At 37.5% G+C, this 25,277-nt stretch overlaps 1 protein-coding gene across 1 annotated transcript in view; it reads left to right on the forward strand.

Moving 5' to 3' along the window:
* The window catches only part of SYNE1 (spectrin repeat containing nuclear envelope protein 1), a 292,806-nt gene that overhangs the window by 250,395 nt on the left and 17,134 nt on the right, over positions 1–25,277 (forward strand). Inside the window, exons 127-136 of the mRNA XM_050710059.1 lie at positions 826–984; positions 1,488–1,654; positions 9,234–9,396; positions 14,364–14,551; positions 16,391–16,541; positions 20,238–20,420; positions 20,847–20,984; positions 21,737–21,928; positions 22,738–23,071; positions 23,918–23,986. Coding sequence (XP_050566016.1) covers positions 826–984; positions 1,488–1,654; positions 9,234–9,396; positions 14,364–14,551; positions 16,391–16,541; positions 20,238–20,420; positions 20,847–20,984; positions 21,737–21,928; positions 22,738–23,071; positions 23,918–23,986 — 1,744 coding nt within the window. The remainder of the gene's footprint in view (positions 1–825; positions 985–1,487; positions 1,655–9,233; positions 9,397–14,363; positions 14,552–16,390; positions 16,542–20,237; positions 20,421–20,846; positions 20,985–21,736; positions 21,929–22,737; positions 23,072–23,917; positions 23,987–25,277) is intronic.

Consider the following 25,277-nt stretch of genomic DNA (forward strand, 5'->3'; position numbering starts at 1 on the left):
CTCACCCTCTGCTACTATTTTGATTTCATTTTCCATCCTTTTCCTGTCAAGGATGGACTATTACTCATTTCTTAAACTTAGCAACACTTTTCTTCTTCCAGTATTAATTACAAATTACAGCATTTGCTTGTTTGTTTTATGCCTATTCTTCCTTGTCAGGACATATTCAAGTCCTTTGAAATCTCTGAAGGTGTCAGCGATTCAGGAGAAATAGTCATCTGTGGAATGAGTGTATTCGGACTCAAGTAGAAAATTATATATGCTATTTTAGAAATAAAAAAAAAAAAAAAAGAAGAAGAAAAATGTAGTGTCTCTTTGATTTAGCTTTGTGCTCATGCACAAATCATGAAGTCTTGTAGTTTGGCCTATGCTATATATATATATATATTATTTTTTTTTGGTCTTGGTCAAGCATTTATATCTTCCTTTTAATTAATCTATTAGACTAAAAAGAAACCATTAATATACCTTATTGCATTTTATAAGTGAACAAAAATTTTAAGAAAATTTCCCCCTTCTAATGAAACCTTAGAGACATTATGAAACAATATATTGACATGACACTAAGCATAGTACTTGGATGCATCCCTCTATGCAATTGGATGTAACTAGCAAGAATCCTGAGAGTAACACTTATCTCTTGACTTACAAAGAGTCATGCAAAGTATTTGCAGTACAACTCCAGTTTGCCGTAATAGAAGTAAGTGGCTGGAGTTCATCTGCAGGGCCAGAGGAGTTCACTCAGAGGCACAAAGTGCTTCAGCTATCTCTTAAATTAACGTACTTCTATTTATTTATTTATTTATTCTGTTTAAATGTTTTAAGGTCTCCTTACGTCGACAGCAAGTTAGTGAGAGACTGAATGAGTGGGCTGTCTTCAGCGAGAAGAACAAGGAGCTCTGTGAGTGGCTGACACAAATGGAAAGTAAAGTTTCTCAAAATGGTGACATCCTCATAGAAGAAATGATTGAGAAACTTAAAAAGGTATAGTGCAATTACAAACTGTTTTTTTTAACTCTTGCTTGGTTTGTGTTGCAAAGAAGATACTGAATTAGCTGAAATAGAGATTTTACCTGTTTATAAATTCCAGTGCGTATTTTTATCCTCTCACTTCGCAGCTTTTTCCTGTCTTTTTTTAAGGTGGGACTATCCAGGATACCAGAAAATTAAGTGAATATAAAGTCTAAGGCAACTGAGTGCTTTACTAAACGTCCAGTCAGAATTTACTGCAATGACTTTAACTATAGCAGATGTATTTGTAGAAGGGTTTTTTTGGTTGGTTGGTTGTGTTTTGGTTTTTTTTTCCATTCTTCTGATGAGGTTGTTCGTGGTTATACCCTAATATTTAAGAGATTGTCTCTCTACTGTACCAATCACCAGAAGAACAAAAACACGTTAACATTCACTTGTATTCCTGTATGGTTCCTTCAGTAGTGTAGGGCAGAATGCATTCAGTATTTATATTCTGATTGTTCTTTTCTGTCCAGGATTATCAAGAGGAAATTGCTGTAGCTCAGGAGAACAAAATCCAGCTCCAGCAAATGGGAGAGCGACTTGTTAAAGCCAGCCACGAGAGTAAAGCATCAGAGATTGAGTACAAACTTGGCAAGATCAATGACAGATGGCAACATCTTCTGGATCTTATTGCAGCCAGGTAAAACAGTTGTTTTGTTTTAAATTAAGAATCATAAATTAAAAATCAAATCAAAATCTTTTTATTGCTTGCCTTTTCATTATTAAATGTGAATGAGTTTATTCTCAGCAATCAACACATTTCTGTGAAATTTACTTTCCTGTTTTCCTTTGCGTTATTTATTCTGACATTATTTCTTCAAGTAAAAAGACAATTTGAAACTTTATCTGCTAGAATGACACAGGATTGGTTGCAGCCAGATTTATTTGAGCTTTCTTCAATGCAAACTTACTTCAGATGAGTGCTTAAATCTGGGTAGAAATGTAATTAAAAATAAAAATGTTGGCAGAGCAATGCAAACAGTGCAGTTATTGTTTTGGCTTGAATTTCCAGAAGAGCAGTTCTAAAACTAAGTCTGCTCAATTCGTTTTTGACTGATGGAGAAAAGTAATGGAAGGTAGACATATACACATTGGACTTGAATATTCTTTTTTATCAAGGTGAACAACATAAAAGCAATTTTCATACCTTAAAGAAATACAGGGTTGTTGTTTGATATATGAACAAAATTGGCTTATTTGTTTCAATATTTTCTGCTCTGAGTCATTATACAACCTCCTTCCTGTTACAGACAATAATTTTGGCATGGTTTTGTATACGCAGTTCATAAAACATATACTCTGTATTTTACACTTCTGTTATTTAAGGATATATGAATTAAGAGTATTTCAGTCTTGTTTGCAGCAAAAGGGTTTGCTTTGGTTTATGGGTTTTTTGTAACCTTTTTTTTTTTCTTATGCTTTTACTGCATTCCTGCTCTGAAATCTTTAAGCATGAGAGCAGTAAATTTTATGTAAGCAGAAGCATTCTTGTGGCTCCAGCTACTTTTACAGCAGTTCATTTTAAAGTAATGAAAGCTGTATAGTTTCAGAACAACAAGTCAGGAAGTGGTGCATTACGGTTGAGGAGCCTGCTTGTTTTAGAGGATGTGATACATCACCAGTTGTTGATCATGACATATATTTGTTGTATATTTTTTATGTCTTCTCAAACACTTCCTCAGACAAATTTTCAAATGTTATGTTCAAATCATACCTTCAGGAAGTTTTGAGTGAAAAGCAATGACATTCAGAAACTGTAAAACAGGTCTTTAAAACATCTGTGCTGTCTATTCAGTATTAGAGATTAATGTCCTATATAGACACAGGGAAGGGTTCAGGATTCGGTGTTATTGGGTTGTGGAGAGGAAGGGGATATACAGACTTAAACTTATGTAAACTTATCCACTTAAACTTTTTCATTCTGTTATCATGAAGCAGGGTGTCAAGTCCTAGCACTAGACTAATGTATGTGAAGTATTTACTTACTTTTATTCCCTGAACGTTTCAACTAAGTCTTCAATTTAGCCTTCTTAACTAATTTACTTCTTAATTCTGGACTAAGTACAGTTTGGAAAATGAGTGGCTGGGGAACAGCTTAACAGAAAGGGATCTGGGTGTGCTGGTTGACAGGAGGCTCAAAATGAGCCTGCAGTGTGCCCTGGCAGCCAAGAAGGCAAAATACATTTTGGGGTGCATTAAACACAGCACAGCGATATGGTCAAAAGAGGTGATTCTCCCAATTCATTTAGCATTGGTGCAGCCTCACTTGGAACATTGTGTGTAGTTCTGGGCTCCCTAACTTAAAAAGGATGTTAAGGTCCTTGAAAGCATCCAGAGGAGGGCAACAAAGCTGGTTAAAAGGCTGAAAGTCACGCCCTTTGAAGAGCGGCTGAGTACACTGGGTTTGTCAAACTTTTCTAAAAGGAGGCTGAGGGGTGACCTCATTGCTCTCTACAGCTTCCTGATGAGTGTAAGTGGAGAGGGAGGTGCTCATCCTTTTTACCTGGTATCTAGAGACAGGACGTGTGGCAATGGTTCAAAGCTGCACCAGGGAGGTTCAGACTAGACATTAAAAAAATCTTTACCCAGAGGGTAGAACAGGCTTCCTAGAGAGGTGGTTGATTTTGACCTTGGGACAGCCACAAAGTATACTGACAGTTGGACTCAATAATTGTTCTAGGTCTCTTCCAGCTGGAACTGTTCTACTCTATTTCATTCTAACTAGCATGCACAGCACTATCGTATGCAGTTGTACAACCCTCTCCATTTCCAGACCTTACTGAAGTGAAAAAAAAAAAAAAACTATGGAAAGTTTGAATGTTGCATTTCTGAAGTTGGGAAGTAAATAGTGGAGAGGTTTGATGCTAAGTTATGGAGATTTTGCTAGTTCAGCTGTAGCTTAGGCTGATAGGAGTTAAAACCAGGTTAACTAATTGAACAAAAATTTTTGCATTCCCCAAGCAGATATTTAGAAGACAGCAGAGGCTCTTTCAAATACATCATTATATATTGAAGTATGTTCCTATATTGATATTTTTGAGTTTGGAATATATCATATAAGTTTTGGCTGCACTTAGCTAGTAAATGTAGATTAATTGTTCTAGTGTCAATAATAAAACACACCTTTTCATATTCTGAATATCCTTTGATCATAATCCTTGATATCATTAATGAAATATTATAGCCTGCACACTTTTCTGTAGAGCCACAGTCAGCCTTTGCTTGGAGCATTTTCTTGGTGTTTTTTTCATTTTTTTTTTTTTTTCCATACAGATGTGAACTAACAGAAGGTGCTCTAAAAAATCTTTAGTAATATAGTATCATAATGTGAGTCCAATCTGTATCTTTACTTGTTTTTGTGCTGGGTGGTATTGTAAAAGTCTTTCTTTGTCGCGTTCTGTTTTGTTACCTAAATTTTTATTTGCCTCTCCATTTTGAGGAGGTCCGTAACTGAAGAAAAGACAGCTACAGAAAGGTAGTTGCGTCTCTTCATCAAAAATTTATGTTTCTGTCCTTCTAGAAGATTTTTATCCTTTCAGATGAATTTATTTGATAGGTCAGCCTGCTGCACAAAATGTTACTTATGTTCACAGCCAGTTAGCAGTGCTTTTGCTGGTACTGCTCAGGCTTTGCAAGGAAAGTAATATTGTATGGTGTCTTTTTTTCCTCCCTTCCCCTTGCACTCATGGTCCACATTCCTGGAGATCAAGCCTGGCACATGTTAATGAATGCAAGTTTTATTTAGAAACATGACCACTTGTCACCATTCAGTCTCATGTTATCAAGCAACGTCTGCTAACATTTGTTTGGCATGCAACATTTTCTGTACAGTACTTACCAGCGAAAAGGAGTTTGTCCCCTTTCCTTCCCCCATACTAAGCACAGTGTTTGCAAGCTATTGGAGTGGAAGTTCTTCTTTTTAATGCTGGAAAATTTCATGGTGGTGGCGGAGGACTTGCAAGCTGTGAGGATGGCGGAGGACGGCAGTGTGGATTCAGATCTCCCAGACTGTAATTGTGATATCACAAGGCAGGCAGCTATTTTTGTTTCCTTTTGATTGGTACAGTTCTTTCTGAAGTCTTGGCTTGCTGAGAAACAGATAAAAATATTGATATGTAGAAATCACTGCCTTAGCTAGAAATGGCAGTTTTCTGCTCTATTTAAAAGTAGTTGACAGTAATAATGGTATACTTTGTTTTACAGCTAGTGCTTTTGGATCCCAGATTAGCTTTTTGTAACTAATGCAGACTTGCAACTCCTAAAATGTCTTTGCTGTCTGAAAGAAACTGTTGACTGTTTTTACTGCTGTTTTTAAATACAAGTGTATACATGTGAGAGAAAGCAGACTTTATATTTGTCTGCTCACTGTGTCATCAAAGGGGCATGGCTACAAGCAAAAAGCAGAGAAGGAAAGAGGCTGTAAAGACAATGTCAGACATTACTGGAGTTGATCTGTCCAGTACATATCCTGTAACTACATGTAACTCAGCCTACATTTTCTTGGATTTATGATTCAATTTCTCTTTTTCCCTGTTCACAATATATTCCCTAGAAGTTTTGCTGGTTATGTTCATAGTTCTATAAATTTATTCCCTGAAAGGGGAAGCTGTGATCTGAAGAACAACTATAACTGACAGTAATACTGCCATTGTGCACATTTGTACTGTAATTTGGACCTTACATTCTTTTTAATCATAAACTGATTTTAAGACTGATTTTAATAGTGATTTTTTTTAACTATTTCATAGAATTAAATGCTTCTTGAAACTTCAGTTATGAGTACTTTTTTTTCACTTTTCTGTTTTCTACTGGCTTTATACAGGTTTAGCTAACATAGTCTTACTGTCTGTTTTCATGTTCATTTTAAGTTTAACATTAGTATCCAGCTGTCTAAATGACTAATGCAGTAGCCATGAGTTCTATATGATGCATTGTTAAGTATTTACAAGGCTGTTCCTGTTTAGGTTTAAGTGGAATCTCAGGCTGTCTAGTTTAGGACTGTTAGAATTAAAGGCATTTGGGTTTAATTTCAGCTCCAAATTGTTCTGCCATTGCCCTTTCTTAATGTAAGACAAACATTTGAAAGTTACTTTCTTGGGGAATCTGAGGTACATTAATTGAACATTCAAATTTAGAAATGAGTTTTCTTCACTAGACCACAGAAACGGTTCGATTCTGAAGTATTTTCCTTTCTGAAAGTCTTAAATATTTGTAAAATGTAGCAATACTGATGTAGATATATAGATATATAAAACAACCTTTGAAACAAACATGGCATGAGTTTGAATGTGGTGTCTTCATTATCAAGCAGGGAAGTTATCTCAAATCTCTTCAAGTAACATGCATAGTGCTGCAACAAAAGCATGAGATGCTTATCAGAATAATTGTTTAAACATAATCTTGTAAATGAAATCTCAAATGATCAAAAATTACAGTTGGCTAGGAATACCACATATTTGGATGGTTTCTAATTTGACCTTTGTCTCTAAGTAGAACTTTTAGTTTCATTTTCAGTCTTTCAGGCCCTGCCATTAACATAGAAATATATGATTTTGAGCTGTTACATGAAGACAATTTTTTCTTGCATACACATTATGTAATTATTTGTACACAGGCACAGTGTTCAGTGAGATTACGAACACATGCATCTTGCTTGCTAAAATTCAGAAGAGAAACTGTTAGACATGCTGGATGTCAGAGTAAATTTTCAGAACAGCTACAGTCACAGCATAGTACTGTTCAGTCAAAAAAAAAAAAAAAAAAAAAAAAGGAAGCCCAGCATATTCCAAGAAGCACATGTTTATTTGCTTCAATCTGTACCATGGGCAAGGAACCTGTTATGTTATACTCTGTACAAAAAATGAACAGTATGAACAATAAAGGTAGTGGGGGAGGGAAGGAGCTGTCTTTTTCTTGAAAGATATATATATATTTCTTTTTATTTATTTACTTTTGGAATTTAGGTGCAGGTATACTTAAGAATTGCAACAGCCTTTGGAGGGAGGGCAGGTTTAGAAGTAGTTTTTGGCTTTGGTTTGAGAATTCTTTTCATATGTCACTTTTATTTTTTTCTTTTTGTCTCTTAAGTAACTTAGGTCAGGTGAGTGAAGATAGTGCTATTTGTGGTTTTTTTTATATATATATATTATTTTTTTTGGAGCCTGGCAGAGAAGTAGTCCCATGCAGTCTGACTGAGACAAAGAGGGTACTTTCTGATTATCAGATGTGTCAGGCAAAATTTAAATTAAATCTAGCGAAGATAATAGGGTACTATAAAACTGCCAATATGAAAAGCCTGGTTCACAGCTTGGGCTTGCAAATGATAGAGCAGTGTTGCTTGTATGCTAAGGCCTGATGTGACTCATTGTTCCCTTTCCCACTCCAGCACACATGCAAAAGATCAACAGCATTCAGCCTTGAGAGTATAAACAGAAAATGAGCTGGATTTCACCCCAGTTAGACTGAAAAACTGTATGTGAGGTCAGAATGAGTGATAACCAACCTTCTTGCCTATCCTACAAGCAAGCTTCAATTGGTCCAAAACCACAAAACACATGTATAACACAAAAGTGAAGAGGGGATGGTACCCCAAAGATTGGTTGCTCATAGTGTCTCTCCAAGGCTGAATACATTGCTGTGTTTTGGGATGACCTGATTGACTGGGAATTGGGCTGTCTTCCAGCACAATTTTGTTGTCTTCAATTACTTCATAGCTAGGTTTTCTGATTACTTAGATTTTTTCAAAGTACCAAGATTTTTTATTTTTTTTCTGATAACAACTCTGCAGATGTTGGTCATGAGACTCTGGCATGAAAGATGCCAGATTTGTACTGTTCTTGAGTCTGTTTGGTGCTAAATACCACACTTGATTATCTGTGACCTAAGAGAGATCTAAAAATGGGGGGGGGGGGGGGGGGGGGGGGGGGGCAGGGAGTAATAGTCTTGCAGTTTTTAAAGTTGATATTAAGATCTCAGTATTTCTCTTTGGTAAGGAATGGACACCCATAGCAAACCCTCAGTAGTCAGCTGCATGTACAGCATTAAATGTGGAAACACTTGATAAATTTCAATTTAGGATTATGGAGAAAATGTGAATTGCTCTGTTTGAATTATGGGATAGTCAGGTGGCATTTTTTTCTTTGATGAATTCAGTAGTCTTGTCTTTTTCAGTCCAATTTAGTCAGTATGTTCCAAGGTGCGCTCATCTCTTAAAGCTTTCTGATATTGAAACACTTAAGTGGAAGAACAATGGAAGCATAGGAGGGAATGTTACTCAAAAATGTTTGTGGCACTGCATAACAAACAAACAAACAAATAAAAGAATTTAAAAAAGAGAGAAAACATAGAAACAATTTCAGAATCCTCTAATGTATGTTAGGTAACATGGGGGTAAGAAGGAAGGAATTACTGAGAAAGACTTTTACAGATGAAACAGGCTGAAGTGAAAAATATCAGCACAGGTTGAAGGTTTAGTGAAATTTTTCTCACTCATTAATCTTAATGCACATTTAAATCAAAAGCACTGTATAATTTTTCCTGACCAGTACTTTTGCAGGGTCAGGGCCTCCAGAAAAATACTACTTAGATATCACTATGAAAATACATTCTGATTTCATCGTTTAAATCTGAAGTAGTCCATTAAGACCAAGAACATCTTAAAGCAGCCCTTGGGATTCAGGAATTTTCACTAAGTTCCCAGTTTGAGTTCTCTCACTAAAATCTGTTTACTCAGGCACAACTGTCACTGTAACAATAGTTCAATGTTTCAAAATCATCAGGGTGAAAACGATCTGTTCACTCAGAGCACTACACCAACAGTACTGGTTAACTGGACCAGTTATTTGTAGTCTAAGATCTTTTGTCTTCTTTTAGTCAAGTTTGCAACTAAATTAGCTACATTATTTTGGGTTTTGGTGTGTGTGAGTTTATTTAAATATATATACATATTTGTATTTCTAACAAACATTTGTCTCAACAGATAACGGTATAGAGCCTTTGTAAATGTTGTCTGGAATTAGTAAACTCTTAATTTTTCTTCACCAGAACCTATGAATGCTGGATTATTTGTATAGGTAATACACCTCTGTTACTCAAAAAAGGAAGACTTCAGAACAGAAGTTGCCATCTATGTTAAGTTTCTTCTGAAATCCCCCTGAAACACATACTGTAGAAATTCTTCTTCAGAGTGTATCTATGTTCCTGTTTCTTTTTCTTTACAGGGTAAAGAAGTTGAAAGAAACCCTCGTTGCAGTGCAGCAGCTAGATAAGAACATGAGTAGCCTGAGATCTTGGCTTGCCCATATTGAGTCAGAGCTGTCCAAACCAATTGTCTATGAAACTTGCGACTCTGAGGAGATACAAAGGAAGCTAAATGAACAGCAGGTAAAATACAAAACACTTGTAAGGTGCACAATGGCATAGGGAGAAACAAAGTAGTGTGTCCTTGAGCTGCTCATACCCAGGGCATGAGGCAAAAAAAGTGTTCGAATATCAAGGCAAGTGGTGCTTACTGTGTCACTTATAGAGCCTTCTGCTGGCTTTGACATCGAGTCTACTGGGAGCTGTTTGACATTCACAAGAAAGGTAAGGCACCAAGAGATGTAACCTGAACGAGCTATTGCAATTGATTTTTCTTTGGGGTTTGTGGTTTTTGGTTGTTTGAACTGACTGGTCCAAGAGGCAAAACTGACACCTATTAGACCTTACAAATTTTGCACATGCTTGAAAAAGACTGTTTTTTAGCAACTTTTCTAACTTGGTTTTATCTTGCAGCTTGTTTGAGAATTACATTGCACGCAAATATGCATGAACTATACATGTGAAGTTAAAATCAGTTGTTTTATACCGCCCAAAGCTTTTATGCAGTGCTAGAACAAAATAGTCAACATTGGAACAGGAAAAAATACATAAATATTATGTCAACCAGCTTTTGGCATTACAATTAATCTTACCCCAAAGAACATTTATTATACTTTCTATATCCTGGTCCACTTCACTGCTATGCTATATGCCTACTTCACAGATTATGGCTCAGTGCAGTAGAGGGAAATATGTGGGCGCTTCATCCTTCAGCTGCCCAGTGTAGTTTTATTTAGAAGCACTTTGCTGGTGAAGACTGTTCTGTTGTGTTCCTGTTGGTTATTTATTAGCAGAAATACCTTTTTGGTGCCTCATTGGAGATGAGTTATATGCTCTTCCGAGTTCTTTCACGAAAGGAGAAATAAATGTGTGGGAAGAGGAATGCCAGAATGCTTTGGGGAACTTTAATTTATGGAGTGCATAAACTGGCATTTTGATCTTTTAAGCTGAGTGTGGGGCTGAGACCCAAGAATGTTCTCAGAGTGTTTTCTGGCTCCCCAACTGATTTTCTACATGGCTGTGCAGAACTGCTTATTAATATTCTATATGCAATTTACACAGGGTTAATAATTCATAACACACAAGTGTAACTAATGAGTTGTGTTTCTGAGATGGTGAAGTGCTGGGCAAGGCTAAACATTGCTATCAGTAGACTAGATACTTGACATTTTTTTTGCACTAGGATCCCTGTGCAAGCATTCCAGTTTGTCATAACCACTTCTTGTGGGACTTATTTGGAGTATGGAGACTGGTGTCTCTCTGATTTCCACCATTTCCTTGTGGTGGTTCCCATAGAGTGACAGCATGCAACAATATTCTGTGGAAGTCTGAGTGGTTTCACTGGAATCCCAAAGGGGAAAAATAGAGGTGAATTTTATACTGGGAAGATACTGTGTTTGTAATCCTGATGAGGTTTGATTTGATAATGATGCAGACCATGGTTGTCATATATATATGACAAAACAAAAACTTCAATGTATGGCAACCAGTATTTTTATTACTAGGCAGCTATATCTCTGTTCACTTTATCTCAGAAGGCCAGCATGTCAGCCATCTTAAGTATTTCATCCCTCTTTTTTCTTCCCTCTTAGTGTTCTTCTTTTTTATGTTTAATCTTCCACTGAGGCCATGTTATCTTCCCTGTTCATACTGCTACCAGTTGTTCATATACAAGATTACGTAAAAAATATTATTCTGTGAAAGAGGAGGGACAAATTCCATTTCTGTAACCCCACTGTCATTCTGAAACTTCTCAGCCTCTTCAGCCAAGAATGAGCTTTGCAGGTTGCTGGTCCCTATAGTGAAATTAAGAGGCAATTCAAGCTGGATATCCTGGGGAAGGTAGTGTAAACTCACTGAAGCATTTTCCAAGGGTTGCAAGCTACATTTCTAGGATTACTTGTTTGTTTACTTTCTCAGCCTGCTACCAGTTGAAATTGAAAAATCGTTTTTGCTTTTGGGATGATTAAAGAAAAACTTGTACGTTGATGACAGCAGTGCACGGAAGTGATGCTTCTTCTGTAAACTAACCAAAAAGGCTGATTGTTCTCTAAGAAACATATCAACTAAGGCCATGGAGGAAATATATATATATATATATCATAGTCATCTGCTGTAGAAAAGTTTTGTAGGTGAATAAAAGTTTAATTCTTAGGAATACTCAGGACTACCAATGTGGCAGCTATAACTGCTGCTGTAGTCCAAAACAACAAAAAGGAGATTATGTTACCTGAACTTGCTTAGCCTAAAGTCTCATAGCTGTCTGTAGTACATGTTTTATAGAGTATTGAATCTATTTATAGCATCCACCTTATATAACATCTCAGGACAGGAAGAAGAATAAACACTTGTACATTATGATGAAAGAGTATTTTCCAGGCAAGTGAAAGTGAAAGGGACAGTGCTGAAGGAGAAAATACTGTGATTTTCCACTTTCTCATGTAGGTGTTCACAAAATATCCTTCTGTTTCATATATGAGAACAGGAAATTAATAAAGTCATCGAGTCCAATCATCACAAAAACCAAAATCAGATAACTGATATAAGATAAGATTACTCCATTTCAAATTTGATGATGCTTTTAGATTCTATATTTAAACCTCATTTCCTGCTGGAAGGCTGTATTCATATTGCTAGTTGTTAGAAAGGTTTGTCCAATTAGAGTTTAAATTTATGTAGAGACAGTATGTCGACACTATATTTCTTTTCGTGTGTTAACATTTTTCTGTACAAGCAAGATCACAGAATCACAGAATCATCTAGGTTGGAAGAGACCTCCAAGATCAGCTAGTCCAACCTCTGACCTAACACTAACAAAACCTCCACTAAACCATATCACTAAGCTCTAAATCTAAACGTCTTTTAAAGACCTTCAGGGATGGTGACTCAACCACTTCCCTGGGCAGCCTATTCCAATGCCTAACAACCCTTTCAGTAAAGAAGTTCTTCCTAATATCCAACCTAAACCTCCCCTGGCGCAACTTTAGCCCATTCCCCCTCACCCTGTCACTGGGCACGTGGGAGAATAGACCAATCACCACCGTGCTACAGCCTCCTTTGAGGTACCTGTAGAGTGTGATAAGGTCGTCCCTGAGCCTCCTCTTCTCCAGGCTGAACCATCCCAGCTTCCTCAGCTGCTCCTCATAAGACTTGTTCTCCAGACCCCTCACCAGCTTCGTTGCCCTTCTCTGGACTCGCTCAAGCACCTCGATGCCCTTCTTGTAGTGAGGGGCCCAAAACTGAACACAGTACTCAAGGTGCGGCCTCACCAGAGCCGAATAAAGGGGGACAATCAATTCCCTAGCCCTGCTGGCCACACTGTTTCTTATACAAGCCAGGATGCTGTTGGCCTTCTTGGCCACCTGAGCATACCACTGGCTCATATTCAGCCAACTATCAACCAATACTCCCAGGTCCTTCTCTGCAAGGCAGCTTTCTAACCACTCACTTTACCTCTACTTAGCCTCAAGTTACCATGTTCTTGTTCTCCTACTGTGTTCATCTCTTGGGGCCCCCAGCACAAGAAGGGCCTATTAGAACGAGTCCAGAGGAGGGACACAAAGATGATCAGAGGGCTGGAGCACATCTTCTATGATGACAGGCTGAGGGAGTTGGAGTTGTTCAGCCTGGAGAAGAGAAGGCTCCAGGGAGGTTCTTCCAAAGCAGGTCTACAGGAAAACTCAAGAGGGACTTTTTGGCAGGGAGTGTAGTGATAGGACAAGGAGTAATGGTTTTAAACTAAAATAGGGTAGATTTAGATTAGACATTAGGAACAAGGGTTGGTGAGGCACTGGAACAGGGTGCCCAGAGAAGCTATATGTGCCCCGTCCCTGGAAGCGTTCAAGGCCAGATTGGATGGGGCTTTGAGAAACCTGGTCTAGTGGAAGGTGTCCCTGCCCATGGCAGGGGGGTTGAAACTAGATGATCTTCAAGGCCCTTTCCAACCCAAACCATTCTATCATTCTATGATTCTATAAATAAAATTCCACATCTCTTATATTAACAGTTATTTTGTTCACCTGAACCAGAAGTGAATGTGGTATTCTAGATGCAATCTATCACTTTATGGTATAGTCATGTTAACACTTCTCTGTTACTCTTGGGTTTATGTTGCCTTGACCTTGGTCCATCCTGACTTTTCCATCTAATATTCTGATGGTTCATTTCAAATTTAAGCAAAAGTCAGGGAGGGTTTATTTTCCTTGCACTTATCTAACAGAAATAGCCAATTACTTTTGTGGCTTGTCTCAACTTGAACCAGTAGTTCAAAACTGTAGCTGAAAATATGCTTCAAGAAGAAGCATTATCACCAGTGGAGAAAAAGACATTACAACCAAGAAACCAACAGGAGAAATAATACTCATCACATATAACAAGTGCTAAGACCACATAAGTGCATTTTCTTTAGCTGTTCTAAATCCTTTCCAATTCCAATTAAAATGCTATATGTTTTGAACGTTGAAGGAATAAACTCCTACTAAATATGCAGTTTGACATGTGCTGCTGCCAATCTCCGTGTCAGACATGCCACTATGCAGCTACCTTGCCTGGGGAAGAGTAGACTCATGAAGGGCCCCTCCAGTAGATAATAGTTTTTCCTGACACACTTTTCTTACTAACTTCTGCTTTACATTTTCTATGATAATGGAGAAGGGATGGGAATGTCATTGGTGTTGTTGATTAAATGTAGCTGAAAGATATTCATCTGAGCATGCAGAGCTCTGGCAGTTTGTCCCAGGTGATGGTCTGATGTTCATAGCTCCTGAGAGAGCTCTTCATGCTGCCAGGTTCTCCTAGCTTCGCTGATAACATTGCATCAATATTTGTGCTGTCACAAGCACAGTATCTATCTTAATAGATTGCTTTTTTCCTGTTTGCAATTGTTTGGTTGTTTTTTCGTTTTTTTTTTTTTTTTGAATAAGTAGAACAGAAATGCATCTGTATTTACACGTTTTGTCATTTCTCTTAAGAATTAATTTCTTCATCTACAGGAAATTCAGAGGGACATAGAGAAACACAGCACTGGAGTAGCATCTGTTCTCAATTTGTGTGAAGTGCTTCTTCATGACTGTGATGCCTGTGCCACAGAAACAGAGAGTGACTCTATTCAGCAGGCTACGCGCAATCTGGACAGAAGGTGGAGGAACATTTGTGCAATGTCAATGGAAAGGCGACTTAAGTAAGTCTAAAATGTCTACAAATGAGTATTTCCTACCACGAACACAACTACAGGATGGGATATATATGATAGGGTTGCAGTATTGAAGGAAAGGGTCTTGTGGGAGTGTGGCCATGGGGGTTGACAAGCCCCATGGTTGGTGATAACTTCAGACTCTTAACGATGAGGCCATGAGGAATGCAGAGAGTTTAGAGGGAACAAAGAAGGGTGATTCAGGAGACACCTTGTTGTCTCGGGTTGCTTGTTCTCCAGCCGTTAAGCCATGGAAGTTGCTGGGTGTTTGCTGTTGCCAGGCAAAGTCGTTGACCAATGAATAGTTAGTGGAAAAGTACTGCTGTGGGGTGATTGATATAAGAAGGGAGCCTGTCCTCAGTAAGGATAGATGAAGTTATGCCCTCAATAAGAGAGAGTTGAAGTTATGTCATCAATAAAGTAGTAGCAGTTACTGATCCTGAAAGAACCCTGGTGTTCGTGTGGTCCTTTACGCCACAAAGTCTAGGGGTCAGAAAAGGATCATACACTGAATAAAAGCCAATAGTTATCATGATACTGGGAAAAAAAGAAAAAAAAAAAAAAAAGAAAAAAAGAAAGGGTTGCATTATTATGGGTCTTTATATAAAAGTACACGAGTCAATTACCAAATTTTGCTTACATGAGGCCTTTGATGGAATGTTTGATTTTTCCATGCTTTATGGAAGCAATGAGAAATAAACTAGAGAAAGTATGGATGACTTCAGTGATTCCAAGAGGTTTAGAAAACATGACCTAAAAGGGAGAGTTGCAATAATTAGGCTTACCCTAATGATGTTTGTCCTGCTTCATATCCACAGATTGCTATCTCTAAGTAATTTTCTACTGTTTCCATGGTAATGTGTGCTATTAATACATTTGTAATAGTAAATTAGCTGAGCTATCAGTATTTAGAATTGTTATTGTGCTAGAAAGAGTTATTCATTTGAAAAAGGAAAAAAAGAAATCAGGTGTTGAAACTCAAGTTCAGCAACATATCATCAAAGTGTAAATTTTGCCTCAGAGTATTGCATGGATCAGGCTCCTTTCAGACCTGCATATCTAAGATTTGGGGAAAATGTCTTCTGTATGCAAAAGCACACAAAGTTCTGTTGTAATATAAGCTGTCCCCACCCCAAAAAAAAAAGATCATCTTGGGATTTTACAGTCTCAATATTAAGACAATTTGATTTCAGGGTCAAGAGTCAACCACTCCTTTCACATATTCAATTGAGGTCAAATAGTCTATTTGAAAAGTTGAAATAATTTTTTTATTATTATTAAAAAAAAAAAAAGTTGCTACCATGAGAGAGAACATTTTACCACTTGCTGAATGCCAAAAAAGAAAAAAAAAAAAAGAAAAAAAAAAGGTCATGTCCTTTTGCCGTGCAGGATAATGACTGAGAACTTTAAAACAACTCAAGGATTCTGTAAAAAAAAAAAAAAAAAAAAAAAAAGTTCTGCAGTTGAAGTTACTGTGGAATTTCTAATCTCTGAAATACTGGTTTAGGTACCTAGATTAGACTGTATATCTGAAGTTATTTAGCATGTGCTATGATTTTTACAGCTCCTATTGCATGTTTATAGTGTTCTTTTTATAACGGTTCCAAAATTAGATGTAGTAAAAAAACTGTCATCATCTTATTCCAGCTCAGTCTGGAATGAGTCAGTCTCCTCTGTTGTCTGTTTATCAACCTGCCTGTCTGAGTTAGATTAAGAGCCAGTTATTGTTTAGTGCAGTACTAGTTTGCTGTTGATGATTATTTAAAGTACTGAAGGTCAGCTGTTCTTCAGTCCCATCATTCCTTAATTTTCCATTATCTATTGCAGAATTGAAGAGACGTGGCGGTTATGGCAAAAGTTTTTGGATGACTACTCAAGATTTGAAGATTGGCTAAAAACCTCTGAGAGGACAGCTGCTTTCCCAAGCTCCTCTGGCGTACTTTACACGGTTGCTAAGGAAGAACTGAAGAAATTTGAGGTGATTTATAATACTTGAAATTTAATATTTACTGATCACATTACAGCATCCAGCTGGTGTTCTTCCTTCCCATACACAAGTCACTCAGCAGACCCTGTATTGACATAGCAGAGTTGATGATTTTGCAACTGCCCTGTCTGGCAGGTTTCTAGGAGGAAAAAACAGTGGAAGGTGGAAACTAAAAATGCTAATAAATTAATCCAGCCTCACTTCATTTTTCTTCACCACAGTTAGAATTCTTGGCATTTTTCTTCTGCAGCTCTTTAATATGCTCAGTCAGCAGGTGCTCCATAGCATTCATTAATCTCTCTTCAGTAAGTACCTCTTCAAATGAATGCTGTATGTCTTGGCTTTTGCTTTGATTTCATCCCTTTACTTCTTTCCATAACACTCTGATACCAGCACTCTGAACTCTTGTACTGTTTTGTACAAAGTACTATGTCCCCGTGTTAGATACTTATCCCTGAAATGCACATGCATGCAAGTGTTGTTGTATGTCCACATGGTGTCCCCAGCAACTTAGAGGTCAAGTGTGTCCTTAAAAGTTGACAAGCTGTCACTTCAGTCAATGCTTAATGGCTTGTTACATAACCCTGTCATGTCTCCTACAAAGTGATGCTTTGTCTCATAATTGCAATGGGTTGTAAGCCTGTATGCAAAGCACACATAGTCCATGTGGCTAATCACGGTAAAAGTCATAGAATCAGAGAATCACAGAATGGCTGGGATTGAAAGGGGCCTTAAAGATCATCTAGTTCCAACCCCCCTTTCATGGGCAGGGACACCTCTCACTAGACCAGGTTGCTCAAAGCCCAATCCAACCTGCCCTTGAATGCTTCTAGTGATAGGGCATCCACAACTTCTCTGGGCAACCTGTTCCACCTTCTGAATAAAAGATTTCTTCCTAACATCTAATCTGAATTTCCTCTCTTTTACGTTAAAGCCATTACTCCTTGTCCTATCACCACACGCCTTGACAAAGAGTCACTCCCCAGCTTTCCTGTAGGCCCCTGCTAGGTTCTGTAAGGCCACTATTAGGTCTCCCTGAAGCGTTCTCTAGGCTAAACAACCTCTCTCAGCCTGTCTTCATAGGAGAGGTGCTCCATCCCTCTGATTGTCTTTTGCTTAGTTTTAGATTTGCAAAGAGAATATCAAGATGAGAGAGAAAAATGACTCTGAAGAGAACAAATTATTTAGAGACTTCTGTAAACAAGCCAGGTGCTAGAAAGTATTTGCTCTGAGGAAGAAATGCAAATTTTACATGTCCAAGAGAAGTTAATACTTTCTAGTGCGGCATTTAATTCAGAAACATAAACTGTGAAGCACTGATTCAGGTTTTATTATTGACATTTGCATCTCTGAGTGTACTGGCCAAGTTTTGTTGTTATACACTGTGCCAGACTTCTTAATTAGGGTGAGGTAGGTTACCAGAGCATAATAATGCTTGCTTGCTGGACCCATGCACTCTGCCTCAGACTTTCTTTCCATTGTTTCTTTATTCAGTGATCAGTGTCTAAGTGTCATGTTTACCAAGTCACTCTATGAGAAACAGTACCAAAAATCTTAGCTGTCTGATTTTCACAGGTGACTTGACATTGCCCAAAGTCTGTTTCATCAAACCTCCATTTTTAACGTGACCTTCCCTCTCCTGCAGACTTGTGCGATTTTTACTGCAGGAACTAGCTGCAAAGTTTTAGCTGTCTTTCTAGAAGCTTTCCCTGCAGTTGGGTTCTTTCTCCTTTTCCTTTTCCCTCTTCTTCCTGATTATATAGTTTCTCAAACTACCAAAAAAAAAAAAAAAAAAAGAATAGAAAATATAAGAACTTGGTGTTCAAATTCAGTTGAATTCAGCAAATTCACTGTTAAGTCAGTATAAAGTCAGCCACCTATGCATACTAACTAAATCGATTTTCTGCTTTAACTGAGTTTTTTTTTTCTAATTTTATTTTCCCCTCCATATTAGCTGAATAATAATAATAAAAGTAAATAAATAATAAAAATAATAATTAAAAAAGTGTAAGGCCATGTAAGAACATTTCATTTCCTGATCGTGGAGGTCGGAGATGACTGTCACTGAATTCACAATACAAATTCACACTGCACCCTCCTCAACAGCTTACAGAGAAATGAAAAGAGGTTACAGGGCAGAAGTCAACAGATGTATTCTTGTGTAGCTGAACTGGAAGTATGTAAAACAAATACACAGCTGTTCTTTCGCTGGACAAGTCTTGGTAACAGGTGAAACAACAACTGCACATTTGTAGATTTCATAATCCTAGCAAATATAGTCATAATTGTGCCTCTTGCATGAGAATCACTTCCCTTTTTCTCCTTGTGTGATTTTAAGTGAATTCAGTTTTGTTGAGTATTTCACTCCAGTTACAAGCCCATTTGCTGCTTGTTGGTTGTCTCCTACTCAATTTAACAGTGATTTAAACAAAGGAAATAGTTGTATTGAGAGGACTTTACACACTTTTATCTTTTTTCTGTTTTTGGACCAGTTTCTTTACTTCTGTCTCTGGTCTTATGGTAAAAGAGTGCTTATTTCACTTTTAGCTTCAGTACAGTATGAAGAGTATATATCGTTAATGAAGAAATCTTGTGTTACCTGATATTAATGAAAAATTATATACCGAAGTGTTTTTATCCACACACTTCTCTGGTTCTTAATAAGGACAGTATCTTGTTTTGGGAGAGATTGTTTATTTGCTTTGTGAGCAATAGTGGAGAGCAAGTTTGTAGAACTACAATTGGAGCAAAAAAATATTCGCCTTTGTCCTCCTTTTATTCAAAAGAGAGATGGTAAAGTAGTCAATTTTAAGGCTTCTTTTGTTTGATTTTCTGTTTGTGAAAATAGAGGTAAGTGGAATTTTGAAAAACAATTCATAAATAATTTTTGATTGGAAAAAAACAATCAACTCCTTACACAGTGCTTCCTCTAGCTTGCTTTGTGATTGCTAGTCACACTGTGAAACTGATGGGCTAAATCATCTACTTTTCCACTCCCCAGCTGGGTGACTGAGTCTTTAGTAATAGTAGAGGAAGCAATGAAAGTGTGTGACACAGACACTTGTCCAGGCATATGTTGGTATGGATGTTCATAAAATTTTCTTTCCATGAAAATTTTAGACAAAACTGACTTGAATACCAATATACTGAGGTTAAAGAGATGATTCTTTCGGTACCATTTTTTGCTATTTTTGGTAAAACTCAGATTAAGCAGTTTCTTAAAACTTCAATATTTGCACTTCAGCAAATGTAGTTTGTGTAAGGAAACCCAACGAAGCCACAGTAATCTTGGCTTACTTTTCCATTAAATAAAAAAAAAAAAAGTTTCATATTCATTGCTTGTGTTCCTATTCTTCAATACAAAGGCATAAGAGCAAGTAGAGGACACTATCTTTTTTTTTTTGGTGTGATTTTTATCATTATAACAGGTATTCTTCTTTCAATTTGTCACTCAGTAAACTATGTCAGCCTTGTAAACTTTTTTTCTTTTTCTTGCTCATTTTAATCAGAAGAGCATATCTCAATGTCTGCATCTACACTATCTACACTGAATTTATTTAACCCCAAAAGATCAGCTAGCATGGGTTTTAGTGTAGAAGCAGGGTCAAAGTAAAAGGAGAAGCTATATACATATTGTGATTTAAATAATGAAAAATCTGATGGTGTCTTTTATTCACACTGTTTTAGGCCTTCCAGAGACAGGTGCATGAAAGTCTGACTCAGCTGGAACTGATTAACAAGCAATATCGTCGCCTGGCCCGGGAAAACCGTACTGATTCTAACTGCAGCCTCAAGCAGATGGTCCATGAGGGGAACCAGAGATGGGACAACTTACAAAAGCGAGTTACTTCCATCCTGCGCAGGCTAAAAGTATTTTTCCCTGTTTAAGACTTTGGCTTTCACTTCTGTACTTGTGAATTAAGGGTACTCCAGAACCTTCCAGTTTAATGCATTTTAAGTGTTTTTGAGGGTTTTTCTACCTTTGGAAGAGAAAGGGAGCTTAGAAGTTCACTTTGAGGTAACCAAAGCATGAAATCTATAGACAAATGCTTGGTGACCTTGAATACCACCTCCTTCTTAGAAGATAACTTTCGTATGTCTGCTAATTGCAGCTGAAGGTGATGTTACTGAAGAAGGAACCCTAGAAATCATGTAGGAAATGAAAGAAGAAAGTGTACTGAGTTTGGGTTAGGTTTGAAGGGCATGAAAGCTCTTTCTTTGGAGAATGCTGTTGCTGGTTTTTGGGAGGTTGTTTGGTCATTTCACGCCACTCTGTTTTCCACTCCACTTCCCCAGCATTTTATTGGCCAGCGTGAGGAGTTTGAGACAGCACGTGATAGCATCCTGGTTTGGCTAACAGAGATGGACCTGCAGCTGACCAACATAGAGCATTTCTCAGAGTGTGATGTCCAAGCAAAGATAAAGCAACTTAAGGTAAAGAATAAGTAAATGGAGAGAGGGTGAAGGAAGAGAGAAGGGATAAAAAGAGTCTTGGGTCATCAGAAGGTGGGAGTGGGGGGGAGGCAGCTAGGGAGAATTTAAGAAACATTAAGCCAAAGTGCATCCTGATACAGTCCCTTAATTGCAGGCTGAAATTCAGCCTCAGAAGTTTTGGTATATGTTATATTTCAATACATACTTTTCTGCTAGAGTGAAAGAACTTTGGGCAGTGATAAATTTTCAGAAAAATAAGTGATAGTCTCTGTTCCCTAATTAAAGGAAGAAATGTAGATTAAAAATAATGTCAGGTCTCCAGTACCTCTGACACCTAACAATTACTGCATTTTCCAACCATTTCTGCATCCAAGTAATACATTATTTGGTGAGAAAAATGTCAAATGGGAATCACGTTATGTTATCCAAAATTCCAGTAGGTTAGCTTTAGCATCTGTGTCCATTCTAGACGTTTGGTCATGGGATGGCTTGTTTAGAGAAGAGCTTTCTTTCCAAATACAACAAGAGAGGAATGAAATGGTAAACCATGAAGTATCACTGTTCTTGACAAGAAAGACTGTGGAATGCTAAATTTAATTTCTCATTGTTGTTCATACCAGAATATGTAGAATCATTCCATTTTGTTACCCGCACCGTTCTTACTGAAAAAAATCTAAGACTTGTATCCTTAACAACTTAGGTTGTTTTAATGAAGATTTCATTGATAAAGTATGGGCTTTGCTTTTATAAAGGCTTTCCAGCAAGAAATTTCCCTGAACAACAACAAAATTGAGCAGATAATTGTGCAGGGAGAGCAACTCATTGAGAAATGTGAGCCAATGGATGCAGCTGTCATTGAAGAAGAATTAGATGAGCTGCGTCGTTACTGTCAAGAGGTCTTTGGACGTGTGGAACGTTATCACAAGAAACTGATCCATCTTCCTGTGTGTATACCTACATATGTACTTGCTTTATTGCCATTTAACAAATGTGAGAATGAGGAGGCAGAAAGATGTTGAAATGAACTAACATTTCCAACTTTCAAAAAAAAAAATTCTGTGGTTTTAATTTTGTTACAACTCTGACTGTCTGCCTCCCTTCATTGCATGCTATTTATGTCCTGTTCAGAGAGCAAACTTAACAGATTTGGATTTTTTTGTAAAGCATCATGAAAATCCATGCAAACTTGAGATTTATAAAGATTTGCTAATGGGGGAACATCTCTATTGTTTTGTTTTCAAAACAATAATAGAGTGATTCTCCCCAAGCAGGACAGATAGAAATTTGTTTCCAGAACTGAACAAACAGCTGAAGAAGTGAGAGCAATATGACTTTTGGTAGCTCAAGTCCCACGAAAGGGAAGGAACAAAACCCATTTTTTCCAAAAAAATGAAAGAATATAATAGGAGCACTGGTCACAATAAAGGTCACTTAACACTTGATTCTAGAGTTTTCTTTAACTTGATGTCTGCGTTACACTGGCATCAGTAAAAAGTCTGGAGCCATTTGCTTAGTGTGATACTGTGGTGCCTTACATAATTAAAATGACCTTGCATTATGAAATTTCTTGTTGTTCTCTTTTTTTGGTGGACCTTTAAATAATGAAGGGGAAGTGCAAAAGGAAGCAAAATGTAAACCCCATCATTTGACTATTACCTAATGCTACTTTATGCTTTATATTTATGCTGCCCAGGTTGACCTTACAGTGCTTTTGCATGTTGCATTGATCGATCCGTTTGCATTATTTTTCTAGCTGACAGATGATGAACATGACCTCTCTGACAGAGAGGTGGATCTGGATGAATCAGCAGATCTCTCTGATATACACTGGCACGACAAATCTGCAGACAGCATTCTCTCCCCACATCCTTCTTCCAACCTTTCACTGCCCCTTTCACAGCCAGTGAGAAGTGAGCGATCAGGTCGGGACACCCCTGCAAGCGTGGACTCCATCCCCCTGGAGTGGGATCATGACTATGACCTTAGCAGAGACCTGGAGACAGCTGGTTCACGGGAAGTGCACTCTGAGGAAGAAGATGGAGAACAAGAGAAAGACTTCTACCTGAGAGGAGCAGCAAGTATAGCAGGTATGGTAGCAAATTGTGTGTCCTGTTCTCTCAGTAAGAAGAAGCAAATGTTACATGTGTGACTGCTTGGCTAAGATACTCATGGAAAAGTATTTTAAATAGCCCCTGAAGATCTTAAATAGCTTTCCCCAAGTGATCCCAACGGCCTTCTGGCCTTAGATGCAGTGCTGGAAATTCCTGGATGACTACAGCCTTGGAAAATCACAAAGGTTTGTATGATATGACAGAGAATTGGCTATCTCTGTGCCTGCAGCCTGCCAGATGGGATATGTCATCTGTAAGAACTATGCGTCATAACTTATTCTGACTAGAGGAAACTATGCTGGATATGGCAAGAGGCGCAGAACATACTGATGAAGAAATGCTGGGGGAGAGATCAACAACCCAAATCATAAAGTGCTTAAGTAAATTTTATTTAAATCTTAAAGTCCATATTCAGGCAAGACTCCAACAACCGTGAGTTCAGACTGAGGTGGCATCTCAGGTCTTGCTTTCCAGCAAAGCTGGAAATCCTTTCTAAGTTTGTATAGTTTGTGCAATAAATCTTAATAAGTGAAAGTTACCAAATGCAGACAATTGTGCAGGAAGACTTACTGGTATATTACACTCTGATCTTGTGGCTGTCTTTTGCTTTCCAGGTCATTGCTCTGAAAAGAGTCAGGTTTCCCTGGATATTAAGAGACTTTTTAGCAGGATCCTTACTTTTGTCTTCATCGTTTTTCCTTCTCCAGAAAGGATGTTTGCTATTAGAACTGTTTCTGTACTTCATCCCATGGAAAAGACTCCTGTTATGAGGAGACAGCCATCACTGAGCTGTCAGTTTAGACTGTGCTTTTATTTTTTCAGATGTAGAGATCCCTGAAACTCTTGACACCTATGTAACACTTACAGAAAACGCACTCAAAAATATCTCTGGTAGGCAATGCCTAAGCATTGCCCAGATGCAAATACTACAGTGCACAAGCAAAGCATCTTCCTCTTCTCTATGTCTTGGTATCTGTTATACTTTTCACAACTTGCAAATATTTCTTCTGTGGCAGCATTGGCATATTAATGTAGAAATACCTGCTTTACTGCTGTGATTCAAGGTATTACTGGGTGCATGGATGAAACAATGAAGTTTGAAGTATTGGCCCTCTCACCTTAGATAAAGCTGATTAGACGAAGCTGATCAGTAGTTTATTCACATTGGTATTTGTTCTTTGAAGTCCCACAACAGGACTCAATGCTCTATGTCTCTCAGAGAAGAGTGATTTCTACAAAGATTAGAGCACAAGGAAAAGATACAGAGCAACACTTAATGGTTCGGTTTTGCACTTTTTCTTTTCTTTTTTTTTTTTAACACTGCAGCTTGAATTATTATTTAGCTATAAAGTTTTAGGGTAGTTCTTATTTCATGTGATTATGATGCTAAGGTGACGGACATACTGTCATCCAACGTCTTTGTTTTAGTCTTTTATATTGGAAGGTAGATTTTTTTCAGTTTGCATTTTTACACAAGATTAAGCATACTGTTTCACTTGTTAGATCTCAAAGAGATTAGATGCACTTGCAAACACTTTCTCTCATGATCTCACAGTTTTACTCTTGTGAAATAATGCAATATTGCAAATATGAAATATCAAACATTTTAAAATCTTTGAATTTGTGACCTCAGGTTCACTGTCTGTTTTTATTTTTTTCCCCAGTTTAGTCAAATAATACTGTTAGTTAATCATGATTAAGAGTATAGATAGTATTATGTATAGAAAAACGTATAGTTTCATAACCCATGAAAATTTTGAAAATAGTGAGAGAAAATTTTGAGCAACTTGTTCTATCTATTTGGTGGGATGGCATTTTGTATGAAAAGAAGTTTAACCATCTCAGAGTCCCCATTTTCTGTAATTAGCTGGACAGAAGGCTTCCTTTATGCAAGTTTTCAAACTTGTTTTTTATAAACAAATTCAGACCGTCTTTGTAAACGAATGGAAATCAGGCACAGTCATAGAATATGGATAAGAGGAATCTCACGCAGTCCTCTAGGCTGCAGACTACTTCAGACCAGAACTGGCTGTACCTGATTCATATCACAAAATTCACTTGACCTCTATAAGGAAAATGTACTTGCCTCAAAAATAATATGAGTTCCAAATGGCTTGGTAGAATAATACCATTTTTAAACTGTTTTAAACATTAATTTTGTCAAATATTTGAATGGAAAAAC

The sequence above is a fragment of the Cygnus atratus genome, chromosome 3, assembly GCF_013377495.2.
Source record: "Cygnus atratus isolate AKBS03 ecotype Queensland, Australia chromosome 3, CAtr_DNAZoo_HiC_assembly, whole genome shotgun sequence".
Classification (NCBI taxonomy): Eukaryota; Metazoa; Chordata; class Aves; order Anseriformes; family Anatidae; genus Cygnus; species Cygnus atratus.